The sequence below is a fragment of the Gorilla gorilla genome, chromosome 5, assembly GCF_029281585.2.
Source record: "Gorilla gorilla gorilla isolate KB3781 chromosome 5, NHGRI_mGorGor1-v2.1_pri, whole genome shotgun sequence".
Taxonomy (NCBI): domain Eukaryota; kingdom Metazoa; phylum Chordata; class Mammalia; order Primates; family Hominidae; genus Gorilla; species Gorilla gorilla.
Window position 1 is genome coordinate 60046642 of NC_073229.2, and position 20383 is coordinate 60067024.

Below are 20383 nucleotides of genomic sequence, written 5' to 3' on the forward strand. Positions count from 1 at the left end.
AACAAGTAGGCCATGACGTTCAAGGTGGTAATTGTAATTATTCAGGTAAAGGCGAGGTGCCAATGGGGCACAAAGGAGAAACACCACACTCAGGTTAGGGCCAGGGCAGCCAGGAGGGCTTCTAGCTAGAGAAAACATGAGTTGAGTTTTAAAGATCACATAGAAGCAAGTCAGACAATAAGGAGATGGAAGAGTATTCTGGTGAGAGGAAGCAGGATGTGCAAAGTCAGAGGCAAGAGTGAAGTCATGCACTTCAGTTGTTCATTCAACAGATATTTATTAGGTGTATATTACAAGCAAGATGCTGTGCTAGGAAAAATAGCTTAACATTTCTAAGTGCTTACTAAGTGGCAGGTTCTAAGTACTTCAGTTATTCATCATTAGGTTCTACTAACAATCCTGTAAGATTGTTAGGATGATGAGCCCATTTGACAAATGAGGAAATGGAGGTTTTCAAAGAACGACTAGTAATCTAATGTGGTTCAAGTATAAGGTTCCAGCAGAAGCAGATGAGGCTGGAGAGGTGAGTGGAGCCAGTTCTTGACAGATTTGCCGACCGAAGAGGGAGAGGCTTCACTGCTGGGCTGGTGCATCTTCCTTACTGGCTAAACCTGATATTTATGTCTTTTTCCTCCATGAAAGAAAGCAGGATATGCAGATAATAATATAAAGTTGTACTGGCTTGTTTGGGGCAAGAAATAAGGCCTACTTCTAAGGGGACTCCTATTTCTGGAGGCTCTAGGGAAGCTTCCACCACTGTGGCTGGTTCAGAGAAAACTCAGTCTTGTTCTTCTGGCCTGCTGAATTCTCCACATCTCTGATTCTTTGGATGGTATTCGGCCAAGGCTTTGACCTCACTACACTTCTCTAGACTTCATTAGTGGGGTACACTAGTACCCTACCTCACTATACTTCATTAGTGGGGTACACTAGTACCCCAAATCATAATATCTTTCCTCCCATTCCAGGCGAGTCCAAGGTTTCCATTTTGCTATGGTCAACTGATGGGACTGCAGTACAGGAAACCCTAATTGCCTCTTTCTTTGTAGGGTTTGGCCAAAATAAGTGAATCAGGCAAAAATGCTTTGGGCAGGCAGGGGCCTCCTTAGACCACAGGTGGGGAGCCTAGGGTCCTTAGGAGAATATATGGCTCAGTGACATAAACTCACATTTCTGAAATAAACAACTTCCTTGTGCAGCTCTTTGATGGGTCCTCAAGCCAGGAGCTTTGGCTCCAGACTCAGAATATGCTCTCCACAGCTGGGCGGGGTCAGACATCTACAAAAGCAGGGCCACCACCCAATTTATTTGGTTTGCAAACTTATCTTTTTTTTTTTTTTTTTTTTTGGAGATGGAGTCTTGCTCTGTCACCCAGGCTGGAGTGCAGTGGCGAGATCTTGGCTCACTGCAACCTCTGCCTCTTGGGTTCAAGTGATTCTCTTGCCTCAGCCTCCTGAGTAGATGAGATTACAGGTGCGTGCCACCACACCTGGCTAATTTTTGTATTTTTAGCAGAGATGGGGATTCACCAAGTTGGCCAGGCTGGTCTTGAGCTCCTGACCTGAAGTGATCCGCTTGCCTCAGCTTCCCAAAGTGCTGGGATTACAGACGTGTGCCACTGTGCCCAGCTGCAAACTTATCTCTTTACTTCTAGAAGGAAAGCAGCTTTCCCATGAATCCTCAGCAGAAGGGAGTCATCTTCCATGGGTTCCAGAGGGCTGAACAGCTCTGACCGTGCAGACCACAGTAACACGGAGCCTCAGGGGGGCTGGGGGTTTGGAGAATCCTTGCCAGAGTGCATGTGAGCACAGGGGGTTGGTGGGATTTGAGGCTCTGTATCACTTCCATCACCATTCTTCAAATTCTGTCCAACATTCAAAGCCTTGGGGTCCCCTTACCCAGGAACAGAGGTAGAAAGAGGGACACAGAAAGGAATCACCAACAATTCAGTTCAACAACCAAATAACCATCATGGTTCCTTTTAGGTATCCACCAAAACAGCAAACGGGTAAGAGGAGTCAGAAAGATAATGATGGAAGGAAGACCACAATGGCGGTCTGTCATACCAGCTGACTCACACAAGCTTACACAGAGGTTGCTCTGCTGCCCTGCTGCGGGTCCAGAATCCGTGTGGCCCTCAGCTGCATCTCTGATGGGGAATCAGGGGACATTTTGCTGATGAAACCCTCAACTAGATCAATGATAATTCTTTCCAACCTCAACCAGACCATCAGTTTCCTAAGTTAGAGTGCAGCTCTGAGACATGACAAGACACTAACAGGGCCATCCAGCCTTCTCAGCCAGTCTCTGCAGTAGATATACTTTTTTCTACCCGCCAGGCTCATTACCTGATTTCTGGCCCCAAAAGCAGTGTTCAGTTCCCAGGCCTGTCGATTTCTGAGAAGCATGTCCCTTCATGTTTCCAAATTGCTTGCCAGATGCAACTCCACAGGTGATGTAACTTCCTGGCCCATCTGTTAGGAGGGATCCCCAAACCTCGTGGGGGAAGGAGACCTTCTCCCTGCTGACTCCTGGTGGTTTTTAAGACTGCTGCTCTGTCATAGGATTTGGTGGCTTCCTGATTCCGGAGTGTGCATTCTGTACAACTCATCCTGAGATGGAGTGGGCTGCATGTTCTCCCTGCCCCTCTATGTCACTCTCCCATTCCAAGGGATACAGGGCTGGGTCAGGGAGCACAGTCTTAAGACAGTAAGAGGTGGCTCTTCTGCACAGTCCTAGGCTTTGTGCTTTGGTGCAAATGATAGTGCTGTGTGTGTGCATGTGTTAGTGTCTGCTCAACAGGGTGTCCACAAATTGAGGGACAGAGCCTTGGCCGGGCAATAAATCCATTCTCACACTAGAGGTGGCTTCCTGATCACAAGATTGCCCACTGAGGCTGAGAGTCCATCCCTGAGCTCTTGGATTGAATTCCCAGGCTAAAGCCTTGGACAGATAAATAACATATGAATGTGTTTTCTCCAAATAATATCACTGAACTGTGATAAAAAGGGTGATTTTAGTCACCCTAGGTTGTGAACCTGGTTCTGCCACTTACTCCTTCTGTGATCCCGGGCAAGCCTACTTAACTTCTCTGAGTCTCAGTTTCCCCACATGACATGGGGATGGTGGCAGTCACCCTGTGACTGACAGGTTTGGTCCTAAGTGTTCGATACATGTTTTGAACCTTCACTGGCCACTTGGAGAGCAGATTCCAAATCAGCCCAGGGCTATGAGACGTATGCCACCCCTGCTGATATGTGGACAGTGGCATCCAAGACCACCTGTTTCTTGTTCTGTGTATTTCTTATCCACAGTCTCACTGCTGGCTGCTTATTATATCCATAGTCTTCTCCTTCCTGCCTCCAAAATCCCCCTGTAATCCGAAGTTAACAAAAGGCTCAGATGTCTCTCTTCCCTGGAGTCTGACAGGGACACGTTCCTCGTTCTTAGACAAGGTTCTCTAAGCCGGCCCTTCTTGGATCCTGTATCTTGGACAAAGTCCAGGATAAAATACAAAACTGAGGCAGGGTGTTGCCTCAAATCCTCCTCTATCCTTCAACTACCCCCTACACCCTCCCTTCTCTCTAGGATCCCTGCTGCCCACTCAGCATGCACACAGGGTTCGTGGGTTGAGAGTCTCCCCACACCCATTTGTTCTACCTGGGAATTCCTGGCTATTGGGCTATTACCAGCAGGGGCCCCTAACAAGATGATTAAGGCTAATTGCAAAGAACCTAATTAACTGGATGAAACCGGTGCTGGAACAGTATCCAGAGGAAAACTGTTTTGACCTTCGGTTGCTGGGAAACAGGCTCTGGACTGTGGCTAATTTGGGGGCAATCGACAGTGAACCCAGGCAATTAAAAAGAGACATGGAGGGGTGAGAGAAAGTTTGGACACAGTATCTTTTAGAGGGCCTTTCTGTCTTTCTTAAAACTTCTATTATAATTTTTTTCTTTTCTTTTGCTTCTTTTTTTTTTTTTTTTTTTTTTTTTTTTTTGAGACAGGGTCTCACTCTGTCGCCCAGGTTGGAGTGCAGTGGCATGATCTCAGCTCACTATAGCCTACGCCTCTTGGGTTCAGGCAACTCTCTTGCTCATCCACCCAAGTAGCTGGGATTACAGGCATGCACCACTATGCCTGGCTAATTTTTGTATTTTTAGTACAGATGGGGTTTCACCATGTTCGCCAGGCTGGTGTCGAACTCCTGAGCTTAAGCGATCTGCCCGCCTTGGCCTCCCAAAGTGCTGGGATTACAGGCATGAGCCACCGTTCCTGGACCCATTGATGATGTTTTGAAGTTACACAAGACAGACATGTTCATTGTAGAAAAAGGAGGACTGTTTTATACCAAATTTTCATTTCCACACAGGGTTTTCAATAGTGGGTGAAGGTTGAGTAATTTTTTGGGGGGTGCAAGGTGAAGCAGGCTATTACACCAGAGTTTTCTCTGTGGATAAAAGGGGGGAAGCCTCAATCTGAATCCAGAATTTGAGCTTGTCCACTAGGCAATTTTTTTTTTTTTTTTAATTTAAACCAGTGCCGTGTTAGGCAAGGTAAAAGAGTATTAACTCAGTACTGCCCTTGAGGGGACCACTGTCTAGAGACATAGGCTAAGGATGCCTGGAAAATGAAATCACAGCTGTGCTTCTTGCAAATTACTCTCTTGAGTACGTAATTCTGTCTCCTCATCTAACTGGGGCAGCTTCCAAGGCAGAAGAGACAAGGCCTCTCCAATGGAATGAGTATTTCCTCCAGGTCTCCTCCATCTCCACAACTCAGGTCAGGGTTTCAGGACTAAGCAGGTGTTTGGGCTGTGCTCAGGGCCAATAAGTAGTTTCTGCTGAACACTTGGCCAAGAAGCCAGGTCAGTTCTAACACCCCTCCGCAGGAATGACCAGTTCAATGAAAAAAATCAAGCATGCTGCAATCCATCTAATCACAACCAGGCTTCCTCTCCACCCTGACTCCCCCATGCTTGGCCCTTCCCAACCCAAGTGCTAACTGGGAACCACTGCACACAACTGCTAACCACACATGGGTGGGAAGGTGCTGAGAGCAACAGAGGGCTGGACTGTGCATCGTGGTGGGGGTTGAGCGCCAGAAGCCACTGCAACAGCACTTTCCTCTGTGGATCCTGTACAGGGTTCATGTGGCCTTGGCAAGCAGCCGTTAGATCTGGGCAAGTTGCCCACCACGTTGGCCCTTCCCCCATAGCACATCTCTCCTGGGTCCCAGCACTGGTCACTTTTTCCTTTTCTTAATGAACGGCTTGGAGTGGGTGGGAAAGGGAAGATAATGAGTAAAGTAAGGAAGTGATTTTCGTAGGCCTGTGTCTTTGTCTTTCTCCCCAAACTTACAGCCTCCCTCCCTGACATGGACAGGCTCAGGCAGGCTTGGGAGACCTGAACTCCCTCTCCAGATAACTAGGAGCCTGGAGAGCAAATTCGGGGCTGGGACTCAGGATGGTGACACTGGCCACAGCCACAGAGTCAGGAGCCAAAGGAGATCCAGAAGATAGGGTCCCAGCAAGGTGGCAATTAAGCCAACAGGCAGTCACTACTGGGGAGCAACCCAACAGGGCTCAGCACAAAGGCCAAAGCAGAATGGGGCCATGGAGATGGGATTCACTGACACTTGGGAAGCAAATGAGGGGGTTCAGCAGTGGGAGAAGGAGGTGGTGGCTGGGGCATGTGATGGGGAAGACTCTGCTGCCTCCCCTGTGGCTTAGAAGGAAACTGTTAAGGAGATGGTTTTGGGTCAGACTTTAGAGACCAGTGACCTCTGCCCTTTTTGCTCAAACTTCTAGAAGATTCTCTGGGTCCCAGTCTATCATCACTTCCTGGAGAAGGCAAGTGACTGGCAAACATAGGTGAGTACGTTTCTCTTGGAGACATCAACCCTTCACAGCTTAGCTCTATCTCTTTTGCCTCCAAGGATTGAAATGATTCCAGAAAACAGCAGAGTCCTTCCTGGTCTGCTTGCTGGGGAAGGGGACAGGGGACAGGCAGGGGATTAGCTAGAAACCGCTAACCTCAAGAGATCAATTAATTGTTGCAGAGTTTAGGGCCCTCTTGTTTCAAAGTTTTTGGTAATATTTTAGTGTTTTTATTTTGTTTTGAATGGGGTGTGTGGCGCTCCTAGTACATAGCTTTCTGACCTTTTTAATGTCATGATACACATAAAATGATACTTGTTTGGTACACTTGGAAGAACCAGAGGAGAGCTGTATCCCAGATGAAGCTGCTCACAGCTAGAGCTAACCAGCCCAGAGGCTCTGGCGACCCCAGCCACTCTGAGGGCTGAGGGCAGCAGTATCTCACAGCACATGGTTAGGAACCTCCTTTTAGCCAACCCACTGTCCCACCATCATGCAAAGAAGCTTGAGACAGCCTCCAGGAGGCTGGACAGCCTCTCAGGGTTCAATGAGCAGCAGATGATGCTGGAAATTAAGAGAGAGGACTGAGCTGTTTCCATGGCAGATTAGGGAGAACTCCTACATCTTTTTACCCACACTTGGGACAGACACCAAGCAGGAAATGATGGAGAAAATATTAAGAAGCTGGCTCCTTTAGGCCACCGGAGAAGTGATGAATTTCTTATTCCATGCGTCCACTCTGTACTGGCCTAGTTCCAGGAGTGACCTACAGGCAGACATCTTGGGCTTACTGTGCTTGGAAGAGGGGCTTTGAGGTCTGCCTTGTGATGACAGGCAAGAAGGCTCATTCATGAAAGAGGAGGAGCACAGTAGGTGAGGCAAATGTTGGTGGAGAAAGCAAGCCAACATTTGTAAAGAAGCCCTCACTGGGCTGCCCGGACTAAAGATTGGAAAACATATAGCTAGGTCCCCAAGCCCACATATTTGGCACCTGCCTAGGCAGGGTCTGCCCAGAGCACCAAAGAAACCCTCAAGTGATTAAAAATCAAGAGGCACTGAAAATTCAGCCCCCTCCAAAATAAAGAACCAACTTAGGTTTGTGGAGACCCTCAGAAGGAACAGTTAGTGCATGGAAATGAAAATGTTGACCTCAGTGTCACTGGTCACTTCTTAGGCTCTCCGACCTATTTCCTTCACTTTTCACAATTCTCAGTCCATTTAAATCTCATAGGTGTCTTCTACTTCCCTCTTATTGTGGTATTGTCATTAATTCACATACAAAACCCTGCGTGTATGAAGACTTTCCTGTCAGTGTGATCCATTATTTAATAACTGCCTCCTCCTCAGAGCCTCTGAGCTGCACGACGTAGGACTCTGCCCATGTCTGTCATAGTCACTGATGCATCTCAGTGTTTAGCAAGTCCCTAATACACAGTAAGTGTTCAAAAAATAATTGTTGGATACATGAGTAATAAATGCTACTAGGATGTGCCAGGCATTGGGCTACATATACCATCTCTAATCTCACAAAAACACTACGAGGGATGGAATACAAGTCTCATTTTACAGGTGAGAAAACCAAGGCTGCAGAAGACCACGGGACTTGGCCAAGGGGTGCGGCAGAATCTAAACCCATGGCTACTGATTCCAAAACCAGGGGGCTGCTGATTGTACCTTCTGTGGCTCTCTCTGGTCTCATGCACTCGTCTCCTTGCCACACGTGCAGGCACTGTCCACTGTCACCCAGGTCTTGGCACACCCACAAGGGGCAGGAGCTTATGCCAACAGAGCCAAAGCAACAGACATAGCTCTGCCCTAGGAGGCCTTGAGATCACAAGTGGTGATTAGGACAGAACCGGTGTTATCCATTGCTAGAAAGTGACACAACCGAACATGCAAGCAGCCCGTCGTCAGGAGGCAACAGGGCACAGGGCTCCTGGCAACCTACCGGCATAGTGGTAATTTGCTAAAGGATGACATTTTAACCTGACAGGCTTCCGCAGTAGCAGCATTTCCAGAGCAACCTGCAGACCCAAAGGAGAGAAAAGGCAAGAGTCAGTAACTGGTCTGTGTGTCCTATGGAGATCATCTACCCAAAGGGGAAAAGCGGTTAGCACTGTGGAGGTCAGGGGCGGAGGCACTGGAAGGAAACCCAGAGGGAGACTCCCCTAACTAGGGTTTCATGTCTGTTCAGCAAATAAGACTCTCCTTCTAACACCCTCTCCATCCATGCCTGAAGCCAGTTGTTCATGTCACAGGAAAACAGAAAGACCTGACTCTTCCTTGGTAAAATCCCACCCGCCCCAGAGATGAGTGGGGCCTCCTCTGACTGGAGGCTGAGTCTCTGGGCAAAGGTTCCGAGGAAATGAGTGGGTGATCTGTAACTGTTTTATAGAAAAATCGTGTTTCATTACAGCTGAATAGAAACAGCTGCATCAGTAATAACTGTACTACACACACCATCCTTCCAGAGAGCCTAGCTAAATAAACTGTTTCAAATCAGCCTCGGTAGCTTTTTAAAAGATGCCGCAGGCAGAGTTGAACAGCAGATAGTTTCAGGGCAGAGCAGGGCCTAGAATCTTGCTACTCTAAGTGTGGTCCATAGAACAGGAGTACGTCCCTCACCTGGGAGCCGGTCAGAAAGGCAGAACCTGGGCCCTACTCCCAAGCCTCTGAATCAGAATCTGCATTTTAAACAAGATTCCCCAGGTGATGTGCACGCACATCAAAAGTTTGAGAAGTGCTACACTGCCACACTGATCTCAAAGGGTTAAGGACAGTTCTCCAGCATTCTAGGAAATACTTGAAGGGTATCATAGTATTGGGACATTTATTTTCACATTTTCATAAAATCAAAATGCAGGAAGCTAGATATACTACCATGTATTTATATAAAGGGGAAACAGAGGTTAGTGATTGATCTGGTCAGAAGTCCAGGATGAGGCTGGGTGCGGTGGCCCATGCCTGTAATCCCAGCACTTTGGGAGGCCAAGGTGGGAGGATCACCTGAGGTCAGGAGTTCGAGACCAGCCTGGCCAACATGATGAAACCCCATCTCTACTGAAAATACAAAAACTAGCCAGGCATGGTGGCATGCACCAGTAATTCCAGCTACTAGGAAGGCTGAGGAGGGAGAATCGCTTGAACCCAGGAGGCAGAGGTTGCGGTGAGCCGAGATCATGCCATTGCACTCCAGCCTGGGCGATAGAGTGAGACTCCATCTTAAAAAAAAAAAAAAAAAAAGGAAGTCCAGGTTGAGCAGGTCAACTGTTAGCTCTGATTTTGGGAAGACAGCACCAAGGCATGGGTTTGGGAACATCTACAGAACTGTGTTAAAAGTGGAAGAATGGAACCAGTTGGTGAACAGTAAACACTTTATTTTGGTTAGAGGAGAAAAGAGTTCTATAAACATCAAACTTTGGCTGATTTCCATAGTAGGGAAGAAGAATCAGCAGAGTACGATAGGCTATTTTAGACCAACTTCTGCTTCAGTAAAGCCTTCTACCTCCATCACTGGAGACTCAGTTTTCTGATGTGAAATGCAAGATGTGGAAAAGAAATTCTAATGTCCTAGGACAGATGTACCCACAGTTCTAACTTTAGGAACAGATGTGGAAACAGAAATCCAATTGGAGATTTTTTTCTACAGACTTTAACATCCTGACCTACTCACCGAGAGAAGGAATAGGGAGGCGTGCTGATTGGTCATCATGCGCCGATTGGTCATTACAAATTGGTTGTATGGTACATGAGACAATATTGAAACTTGGGAAAATACTCTTCAGGAATTTGTAAAGCCTCTTTTTCATGGTTCCTTACCATCACATCACCTTTGGCCTCAAACAGAGAGTGCAAAGCAAATTCAGAATTGGTCCCTCCACCTGGCAATGCACTGGAACAGCACAAATTCAGAAGATTCTCCACTGTTGGGAATAAGGAGAAGCCAACGCATCAGAGAGAGCTGAGTGTAATGGAAAACACACCAATCCCAGAGCCAGTGATCTCAGTGAGAGAATCAAACCTCTCCCACCCAGCTCTTCCCATATGCCAATACCTCTTTGCTGGAGGTCATGGTTTTCTAGTTCTGGCCAGGGCTTCCATACCAGCGTGGCCTTGTGTGTGTCCTGGGCCAGGGCAGAGATATCTTGGAGTTCAGGGATTTCTGCTTGGAATCTCAAGCCAATGTTGATGCGTCTTTAAATGACAAGAAGAAAAACAACAATGTGGTCTTCAATTTGATGGCTCAGGCCAAGGGCAACTGTCAGGAACTTGAAAAAGAAGGAAACTAGTTCTTTCTGCAAGAATGCAGGGGCATTTCCTCACAGTGTGACCCTAAGATTCCACACGTGGCCTTTTCACTGGGATAAGGAACAGCTTTAAGATTAGGGAGAAATATTTTAGGAGCAAGGGGGCAGTCGGCCTGGGGCTTTTACAGCTCCCTGTAACTGGGAGAGGGAGGGTGATTATTTCCAACAGAACAGTTTCCCAGAGCATGGCCAATGGTGCCATTTAACAACACAAAAAATGGGACAAATACAAAGCATTCATTTTTTTATCTCTTTCAGATCACTTTCACAGATATTATCCCATCCGAACCTCACAGAGATCTGTGATGTAAGCAAGGCTGGAATAATTACTCCCATTTGACGAGTCAACTAAACCCTATAAAGGTTAACTGGATCAAGATCAAATTACAAAATGGTGTTGGAACTTAGGTTTTTTGATTCCTGACTCAATCTACTCACCACTCTACCACCTGGCCTCTTTTCAGTGCCTATCCATGAAAATAATCACCTTTGCCTCTCCTAATACCACCCACTGCCTATGTAAAATTAAAGTACTTAACAAGCCCATTTGGAGGACTGGCCAAGAATTGGGGAGGGGGGAAGTGAAGACATTCAGAAGGAGCCTCTTGAAGAATGAGCCACCCCGAGGGAGATGCCTGTGTCGCTGGGGATGAGAAAGCACTGCCTGTGGAGCCAGACGCAGGGACGCTAGGCTCTCTGAATACAGGGCTTCATGCTTTGACCATGTATTTTGTCTCTGGCAAAGGCCTTGAAATACTGGCAACCATTGTGTAGGGAAACAACAGTACTCAAGAAATAACCACGATCCTACAATTTCTACAACCGCTCTCTCAGTGTAATCCTCTGACTACAAAAGTATTAACTATACTTCTCAAGAAGCTGAGGCTTCTGTTCTAAAGAGTAATTGACTTTTCCTTACGGTTCAACATCTACAGTCTGCTCTCCAGGCCCTGGGGTGACCGTCACGTTGCTGCCATCGATGCTGTCTAAAACACAAAAATCAGAGGTCACTAGTCAACAGGGAAGGAATGTTGAAAAAGACTAAAGCAAATGAGCAGTTACCTAACCAGCCATAATAGAGCTCCTCTCCTACCCAACTCCTGCCAGAGTTATCCTTGACAGTTTCCAGGGAGCTGGGTGGAGTATGGTGCAAAATAACTTAGGGTTACCCATTTCTCACACAGGGTGAGGAGCAGCCAGCTGTCCCACAATGGTCTGCTAAGCGGTATGATTTCTATGCAATTATTCTTGCTCCAGAAAGAGATCCTAGCCTCTCTATGCTTGATTTTTATAAAGCATGCTAAAATGTCAAGGCTTGATCTTGCATGTAATACCTAATCTTATTTGTACATCTACTGAGTACACTTTCTTTTTTTTGAGACGGAGTCTCGCTCCTCCGCCCAGGCGGGAGTGCGGTGGCGCGATGTCGGCTCACTGCAGCCTCCGCTTCCTGGGTTCAAGAGATTCTCCTGCCTCAGTCTCCTGAGTAGCTGGAACTACAGGTGCCTGCTACCACATCCCGCTATTTTTTTTTTTTGAGACGGAGTTTCGCTCTCATCCCGCAGGCTAGAGTGCAGTGGCATGATCTTGGCTCACTGCAACCTCTGCCTCCCAGGTTTAAGCGATTCTCCTGCCTCAGCTTCCCGAGTAGCTGGGATTACAGGTGCGTGCCACCATGCCCGGCTAATTTTTGTATTTTTAGTAGAGACGGGGTTTCACCATGTTGGCCAGGCTGGTGTCCAACTCCCGGCCTCAAGTGATCCACCCGCCTCGACCTCCGAAAACGCTGGGATTACAGGTGTGAGCCACCGCGCCTGGCCTCATTTTCTCTCTCTTGCACGATCACTGTTGGCAGTCTTAAAAAGTGGGTGAACATTTCAACTGTTTCCTTATCCCAGAGACTGTAGTGATCACTTTATGCATCTGTCTCCCAATTAGACTGCGATTCCCTTGAGGATAAGGGCTATGTATTCCAAGTCTTTCTTAACACCCAGCAGCGTGTGCTACATACAGCCAATACTCCGCAAAAGTCTGTGGGATAAATGAGAAAGCTAAAGAAAACGAGATGTCCCAGGACTTTACCCAGCACCCAGAGCCCAGGAGGACGCTAAAGGGGTGACTCACTGGAGCGACACAGCAGCACCCGTGGTGTGGGCGTCAGGGGCGTCAGGGGCAGCTGCGGGTGGGCGCCAGGGCCGTGGCCGGAGATGAGGACATTGCTGAAGAGCCCCGAGCCCTGGCGCACCGGGCTCAGCATGGGTGGGGGCGTGTAAGGGGGCAGCTCGTGGGTGGGGTCCAGGAGCAGGTGGTCCCCGAGGACGCGCGGGGAGCGCAGCTGGCTCTGGTACAGGGTGGCGCCCGAGTAGGAGGCGGCGGGGTTCGGGTTGTAGGAGGGCGGCGGTGGGATGAAGAGAGGTTCCGGCCGGTGCCGGAACTTTTTCTTCTCCTGCACGGTCTTGAGGGGCTCCTCGGCTTTGGGCACACTCGGCTGATGCTTCCTGGGGATTTCCTAAAACCGGAACAACGATCTGATTCGAATACTTCAGCTTCCCCCGCAGGCCATTTCCACAGGTTCAGGGAAGGGGGCCTTCTACTGTCTAAGCAGAGAGCCCTTCTGCTTGACCCCCCCACCCCCAACGCCCCCACATTCTGACCACATCCATTTTAGGCAAAGCGAGTTCTGGTTGCTAGACTAGGGAGAAAACTAAGGTTTTGGAAGAAATCCCTAATTTCTGAAAGAGCTGGGGGTGGTAGGAATAGTGGGTGGGCAAGAAGTAATAAATTCAAATTCTTTATTGCTTATCACTACATTCCCATCTGTTTGAGTGGAATCCAGCTGAGTGGGCTCTTTAATTCCCCCACTGCTCCCCAGGGACGGACATCAGGAACAGATACCACATGTTCTGAGAAGGGGACAGAATAATCTCTTCAGGGAAGCTGGGACCGAGACCTGTGAGGCAGGAAGTGGGGGTTCAAGCCTAGCCAAGGTTCCTAAGGCCAGCGACCCACACCGGGCTCTCCTGGGTCACTTTCAGCACGGGGGAGAGCCTTCGATGACCTCTAAGGGCCCTTCCATGTGCTCACCTAAAAACGGATCTGGTTAACCTCCCCCGTCACCACCCCTCACTATTGCTCCCAGAACTCGTAGCTTATTTGTAGCAAACTCTTCTCTGAGGTTGGCTTCCTGTCAGGAGAGTTAGTTTATTTTAATGGCAGCGGAACCAAGCATAGTCTGGAAGGAGGATCTGCCACATGGATACATATATACTAATAAGTAAACACAGGCACGTAAACAGATGAGCAGGGCATGCCAAAGCCAAACAGAAACAGACTCGGGTTGTGTGGTAGCATCAGCCCAGAAAAGTCGAGAGCTGGGTGTGGCTGCAGAGGCCGTGTGGTTGGGAGGGGCCACGGGGATACCTGAGGGAAGGTTCTGGGCAGTCTGGGGTGCCCTCTCAGGCCCTGCAGGCCAGGGGCCAGTCACAGCTGCAGGTCCTGGAGACTCCTGAGCCCAGGGTGGCGCCTGGGTAGGAAGCAGCAGGGGGTGATGGGAAGGGCTGGCTACGGTCATGTGACCATCTGCCTCCAGGCCATGTGACCTGCCCCATGGGCTCCTCTGCTCTGGGCTCCTCTCCCTCCAGAGCTTCAGGCTCTGCCCCCTTCTGTTTCTCCCTCAGTTTCTCTGCCTTCCATGGTGCCATCCTGGCCTCTAGGAGAGGAGTCTAGGGAGGCAGAGAGTGGGGAAAGGAGGAGGGGGCAGAGGGTCCCAGGCTCCCGGCCCCAGAGTGAGGTTCCTAACTACCCCCGCCCCCACCCCTCCCCTACCCCCGCGCCTCACCCCCAGGGGACCCTCCTTAGGCCAGCGCGCTCAACCGCCTCTTTTCTCCACCAGAGGGCTCCTCAGCGCCTGAGGCTGAGGCGAGAGAGGGGCTGAGGAGAATGGGGGAAGGAGGCCTGTGCCCCCCACCAAGGGGAGCAGCCCTGAAGATACACTCTGTTCCCGGGTAACAGATAAGATCATCCAAGAACATGCAGACCTTATACGATCTCAACGCGGCACTGCAATCCAGACCTCTGATCACAGGGCCAGAGGTCCCTTTTGGGCTCCCTCTCCTCCAGCTTCTTGTCCTGTTACTCCAGCTCTAAACCTGGATTTTCCGATCCTCCAGGCAAGGCTCCGAGCCACTGGGCAAGAGAAGCCACCCAGGATGTCATATATGGTTGTCACTTGAGAGGAAGCACTTACAGTGTTCCACCCCACCAAGCTATTTGGACACTTTGGGGGTGAGGCCAAGCACTGAAAACTTTAGAAAGCTGCCCACAGAGAAGGATGAGAACCACTGATGAGTCCAACCCTATCAAGGTCAGGGGAGGAAACTGAGGCTGTGAGTGGGGAGCAGGTCTCAGCTGTCTTCATCCCAGCTGGCTAGGAGCCAAACTGAGATGGGCACTCAGGGCTCCTTCCTGGATGTTTTAATTTCTTTACATTAAGTGCCAGGGCCTTGTTCCCATGTATTCAGTCCCACCTACATGCTTCCACTTCAGCCTACCGCCCCCACCAACGAGGTCTCTCTCACCCTTCCATTAAGCCAAGTTCATCCCTTCCTTCAAAATCCTGCTCAGAACTCTAATGGTGATCTCCTGAGCAAACTCCCTTGCCCCTCCCCAGTCCATAATGACTTTGGCTACCCAGGTGTATTCTCATCCAGTCACACTTAAAGCATCAATTTCTTGTCTGCCCCTGTCTTTCTCTTACCATCTTGAAGGGGTGGGGGGTGTGTGCCTGGGACTCTGACCCCCATGTGACTATGAACCCTTAATTGAGAGTTCCCCAAGGGAACTATTTCCCCAAGGAAACACTGTTTCTCCCGCCAAAGCACGAACTTCCCTGGGCAAAGAGGGAGCTTGGATGTGTCATTTCATCTCTCTGCCTGTTGCTGACCCCCAAGTCCTGACAGCTTATGAGAATCTTCCCCCCAGTTCTCCATCAGTTTCTCTTCTTTTGAGGACTTGATATTACACAGATAACCATAAAGGTTTTTTTCTGTACTTTTCTAGTTGTATTCAGTATCTTCTCTCCCTCTATCCTGGCCCAGCCTACCCTTATGCCTCCTGGATTCTCAGCAGCTACCTATTCCTAAGGACAAATATGACCCAACATGCCACTTTGTGGGGAGGGGGTAGGTTTGATATTGCCAACCACACAGGTCACAAATTCCCTAGGGGCCGAGAGACAGACAGAGAGAGAGAGAGAGAGACAGACAGACAGAGGGAAACCCTTCCCAGAGGCAAATTAAGCTGTTTGAGTGAAGCACTTAAAATTGGAGAAAGGAGAACAGTGAGTGAGAAAAACAAATCTCTTTGCTTTCCTGAGATTAGGGGTGGGTGGCTCTCAGTGGAACTACTTTGGGAACTTTAACGAATTAGGTTCTCCAGGGTATTTAAGCGGACAAAAATATTAAGCAACTGGTAAGGCTGCTTGTCAGAATGGATGCCAGGGCTATTGCCTGGAAGCCTGCTGCGCCAGTGGTTACCTCTTTGGTTGTGGATTTGGGAGGTCTGGAGATCCTGGGGAAGGGGCCAGGGCCTGGGGCAACAGCTGCTTACTTTCTGGGATACAGTACTTCCATATTTCAATAATGGCTATGATTGTCTCAGTGATTCCCAGCTGAATGATCATCTCTGTTTAAACCTGGGAACACTTTCGGGTCTCTCAGAATCTAACCTAGGCCATTAGTTTGGCATTTAATGGGGAGCAGGCAGTGTGAACAAGGGTAGGGTTCCCAATGTGGCCACGGGTTCAGCCCTGAGAGACCAAGCCGTATCCAAGCTCAGGTCAGTGACTCTGGAAGGGCCGCCCCATCTCCAAGAAAGCAAAGGGATGTCCCCACCCAGGCAGGTGGGGCAGAGCAGCAACTCACAGCAGGCGTGCGGGGGGCAGCCCCTTGGGGTGAGTGTGGGGGAGAGAGGGTCATCCTCACGAGCACAGGCATCTCGTCGTCCGACATCGAGCTGGCTGGCTTGTCTCTGGCGGAGGGGGCGGCAACGGTGCTGTTGGTGAACCCCTGAGAGCTGGGCTTGGGCGGGAGAAGCTTGACAGGGACAGACACGGGCATGACCATAGGCGTGAGGCTTTCTGCCTCGGGAGGGAGCTGTGGTGGCGGCGGAGGCGGAGGCGGCAGTGGCGGCTGGGGCTGAGGCGGCAGGACCTTCTCTCCTTCCTCCTACACAGACAATAAAGGCTTTGATCCTGGGCTGAGAGCAGCTCTCACAAGGGGGATGCACTTTGCTTTTCCCGAAAGGTTCCAGGACATCAGGTATGGGTGACAGAGAACTGCTGCAGGGCGATTTCCTTCCTGCAATCCTGAGTCCCTTGGCTGGAGTGATGCCAGCTGATGGTGGAAGAGGCCATGGACTCCATTTTTTACAGTCAAAAAATCTTGACCATGCATTACTTGTATATTAAACTATTTTTTAAAAATTGTGTGGTTGTCATGCTTTTAAAGAAAGGGACACGGACTTGTAATCAGTCCAAAAAAAGGTATGATCTTGTGTAGGAGTTTTTAATTCTATGGGCCTTAGTTTACTCATTTGTCAAATGGAAATAGGCATTCCATCCTAAATTTTATTCAGGTCAGGAAACCACACTGGAGATACAAAACATGTACTTTTAACAAGTAAAGACAGAAGCTTTTTTAAAAAACATAATCTGGCATGGCCAGGAGATGGAGTGATCTGGGTAATCAAAAATTCTGTTCAACAGAGATTTAATCCCATAGATTTAAATTAAGAGTAACAATATTAAAATAATTCTGAGAAAATTTTTTGATTTTAATCTAACTCTAAAATTTGTGGATAGTTTACTATCTGGATATCCTACCTGGATAATCCAGAGGGTATTTAAGGATCTTTGGATGTTGAGCTGAACACCACTGCATCAGTAAACAGAAAATTCTGGCTGAGAGCCTGATGATTATATTAGCTTTCTCTGGCAATTGACCACTAATCTGGAAGGCCCCAGTGGGCCTGGTCTTGGGTGTGTCAAGCAGCAGAAGTTTAAAAATAATATTGCATTTACATGTTTTCCTTTGCTGTCTTCTCCAGGAGGCAGAGAGAGAGGCTGGGATGCCCTAAAAGGCTTTCTAGCGCCTCTGATTTTGACCCTTGCTCATCATAAAGCTGGGGAAGTGGGGCTGCTTGACCTGGCTGGCTCCCCGCACCAAAGCCTAAGCATTCCTGTCAAGGGAGGACTGTGCCTCGCCAGGTCCCGCATGGGGCTCACATCACTCTCTGTCTGACGGCAGCAAAGCAAAGCAAGCAGCACACGACCTAGAAAGGACCGGGGACTGGCTCCTGCTAACCTGTTTGAGGTTGGGGGAGGCCCTCATTCCCCCGTGGGACCGCATGTGGCCGTTCAGGGCAGGCAGGTTCTTGAACTCCTTCAGGCAGATGGAGCATGTCAGCTTGTTCTTGGCATCAAACTGCTCCCCAAACGCTCCTTTGGGTTGGCCACTGCTCAAGGGAAGAGCCAAATGGAGAGGACACATATATTGAGGAAGGGGAAAGAGTGACTTGCCACAAGACCTCATACCCACCACAAACCCATTTCATTCATCCAATGATCCCATTGTCCATGGCACCACTTGTATCACCCCAGTGCCCTTTAGAGAACAAAGTTCAATTTATAGATGAAAAACTGAGGCTCCAGAGTGGGAAAAGGCCTTCTCAAAGTCATGCAAGAACTGAACAAAATGTCCTTCTTCACACCAAGCCTTCAGGCAATGGATTTTGACTTGGGAACGATAGCTTATTACCCTTCCAGGGTCAGCCTGAGCCCAGCTCCTCCAAAAGCCTCCCCACTTAGAGACATTTGTGCAAGTTCCTGGGGCAGCCGCCGTACTGCACGCTTCAGCAGTTTATCAGGTTTGGCTAAATCTTTATTGACGATGCCCACGGGATGAGGAAGCAAGTCTGTACTGTTCACTGCTGCATTCTCAAAACCTAGCTCTATGCTTGGCACACAGTAGGCACTCAATACTGAATGAATGCACAGTGGACAGAACATGGGTTTTGCAGTCAATCCCAGCATTGTTACTTGATATGTAACCTTAAGCTCTTTGAGCCTCAGTTTTCTCATCTGTAAAGTAACAATCATAATAGCTAACAATTATTGAGTGCTTACTGAGTATAGGCACATCGTAATCACACCCACCCTCATAGGTTACTTTACTAAACATAATGCCTAGTGCTTAGCACATAGTATGCACTCAAACACAACAGCTGCTATTATTATTTCTACACACTTCTTTGAGGAATGACTTGGAATTTAGAAATGAATCATGAGAGACACCCCAGAAAATCTTCCCCGTCTCCCAAAATACCAACAAGGTTCCACTCATCCTACCTTGACTCAGGGGACCCTGGCTGGGCTCTCCCATCAGGTAGGTGCATCTAATTTTGAGCCAAACAGGACACCGAAAAAAAGAAGAGAAAAAAACGTGTTCTGAAGGGAGAAGTCCTCGAGCAGTGGGAACATCAGGTACTCTTCCAGGACTCTTTCTGCTGTCTGCCTTGTGCTGACCCCATTCATGTCCACTCACTCCCTCACTCTTCTGCATTTGACTTCTGTCCCTGAATTGCTCCTTGACTTGGGACCACCGCCCCGCTCCTGGAGCTGCTGCCAGCCACAACAAGCCCACCAGGATGCAACTCCCCCACCGTGTTTTTTCCTGTTCTCCCAGGGCACCCACTCTGTGCACAGATAGACTCCATTCCCATAAGGGACACAGAAGAAAGAGGTGGGAGACACAGCATTATGCCAGGGGACCCCCTGATGGAATTTTTTTTTTTTTTTTTTTTGAGACAGGGTCTTGCTCTGTCACCCAGGCTGTAGTGCAGTAGCATGATCATGGCTCACTGCAGCCTCCACCACCTGGACTTAAGCAATCCTCCTGCCTCAGCCTCCCAAGTAGCTGGGACTACAGGTGTGCGCCACAACACCCAGCTAAATTTTTGATTTTTTGTAGAAGCAAGGTCTCGCTATGTTGCTTAGGCTGGTCTCGAACTCCTGGGCTCAAGTGATCCTCCTGTCTTGGCCTTCCAAAGCGCTTGGATTATAGGTGTGAACCACCATACCTGGCCCTGGAATTCTTCTTAAAAACCCTTAGCCAAATCATCGCATTCTTATATTTACAAAGGCTCTCAGTTACCACCGGTTCTGAACCCCAGACAAAACAAACTCAAGGGGAAGTTCATCTCTGGCCTTCAACCTCCATCAGAACTTTCTTTCTACCCAACCAGTTCCCATTTGGGGTTGCCTCCTCCTCAGACACTGCTGTCATGTGACTGTATGCCTTGGAATAAGCCAAGGCATGAAAAGTGCCCAGCACATAGTAGGCTGTTTTCTGGTCAAATATTTTTGGGAACTAATCAAGGGTTAATCATGGTGCACAGGCTGAACCGGCCTGCAGACATGTTTGTTTGGCTAGACTGTTTTTTAAAAACCCTTAATGAGAATGCTATGGGATGGGGCATCTGCTCTCTAGTTCACAGTCACCACCACTCCCTAATGTCTCATACCAGACAGTTTTGCTTATTTACTTTCCCAGCCTGGATCATGTGGGCAGCTAAGGTTTTCATCTCCACAATCACACATGGTATCTGGGAGACTCACAATGCATACTACCATATTAAAGGTCACAAAAAGTCCTGCAGTACAGCACCCTGTTTCACTTTGGGAGGCTAAAGCAGGAGGATCGCCTGAGGCCAGGAGTTCAAGAGCAGCCTGGGCAACATAGGGAGATCTGTCTCTACAAAACCAAACCAAACCAAAGAAAGTGCTCAGGCATGGTGGCATGCACCTGTAGTTCTAGCTATGTGGGAGGGTGAAGTGGGAGGATCGTTTGAGCCCAGGAGTTCAAGGATGCAGTGAGCTATGACTGCATCACTGCATTCCAGCCTGGGTGACAGAGCAAGACCCTGACTAAAAAAAGAAAAAAGGGGCCAGGCACAGTGGCTCACACCTGTAATCCCAGCACTCTGGGAAGGTGAGGCAGGCGCATCATGAGGTTGGAGTTTGAGACTAGCCTGACCAACATGGTGAAACCTTGTCTCTACTAAAAATACAAAAACTTAGCCGGGTGTGGTGGTGTGTGCCTGTAATTCCAGCTACTTGGGAGGCTGAGGCAGGAGAATCACT

At 48.8% G+C, this 20383-nt stretch overlaps 1 protein-coding gene across 19 annotated transcripts in view; it reads right to left on the bottom strand.

Moving 5' to 3' along the window:
* Nucleotides 1-20383, bottom strand: part of TRERF1 (transcriptional regulating factor 1) — a 228590-nt gene that overhangs the window by 23372 nt on the left and 184835 nt on the right. For 7 of the 19 annotated variants that reach the window (XM_063707605.1, XM_019030061.4, XM_055389646.2 and 4 more), the window contains exons 6-13: nucleotides 18590-18636; nucleotides 17547-17697; nucleotides 16167-16409; nucleotides 12310-12694; nucleotides 11105-11171; nucleotides 9933-10072; nucleotides 9698-9801; nucleotides 7827-7902 (exon numbers count right to left, since the gene is read on the bottom strand). In XM_063707605.1, coding sequence (XP_063563675.1) covers nucleotides 7827-7902; nucleotides 9698-9801; nucleotides 9933-10072; nucleotides 11105-11171; nucleotides 12310-12694; nucleotides 16167-16409; nucleotides 17547-17697; nucleotides 18590-18636 — 1213 coding nt within the window. Of the gene's footprint in view, nucleotides 1-7826; nucleotides 7903-9697; nucleotides 9802-9932; nucleotides 10073-11104; nucleotides 11172-12309; nucleotides 12695-16106; nucleotides 16410-17546; nucleotides 17698-18589; nucleotides 18637-20383 lie in introns of all 19 variants that reach the window. The other 12 variants (XM_055389653.2, XM_063707608.1, XM_055389654.2 and 9 more) reach the window with 2 other exon arrangements.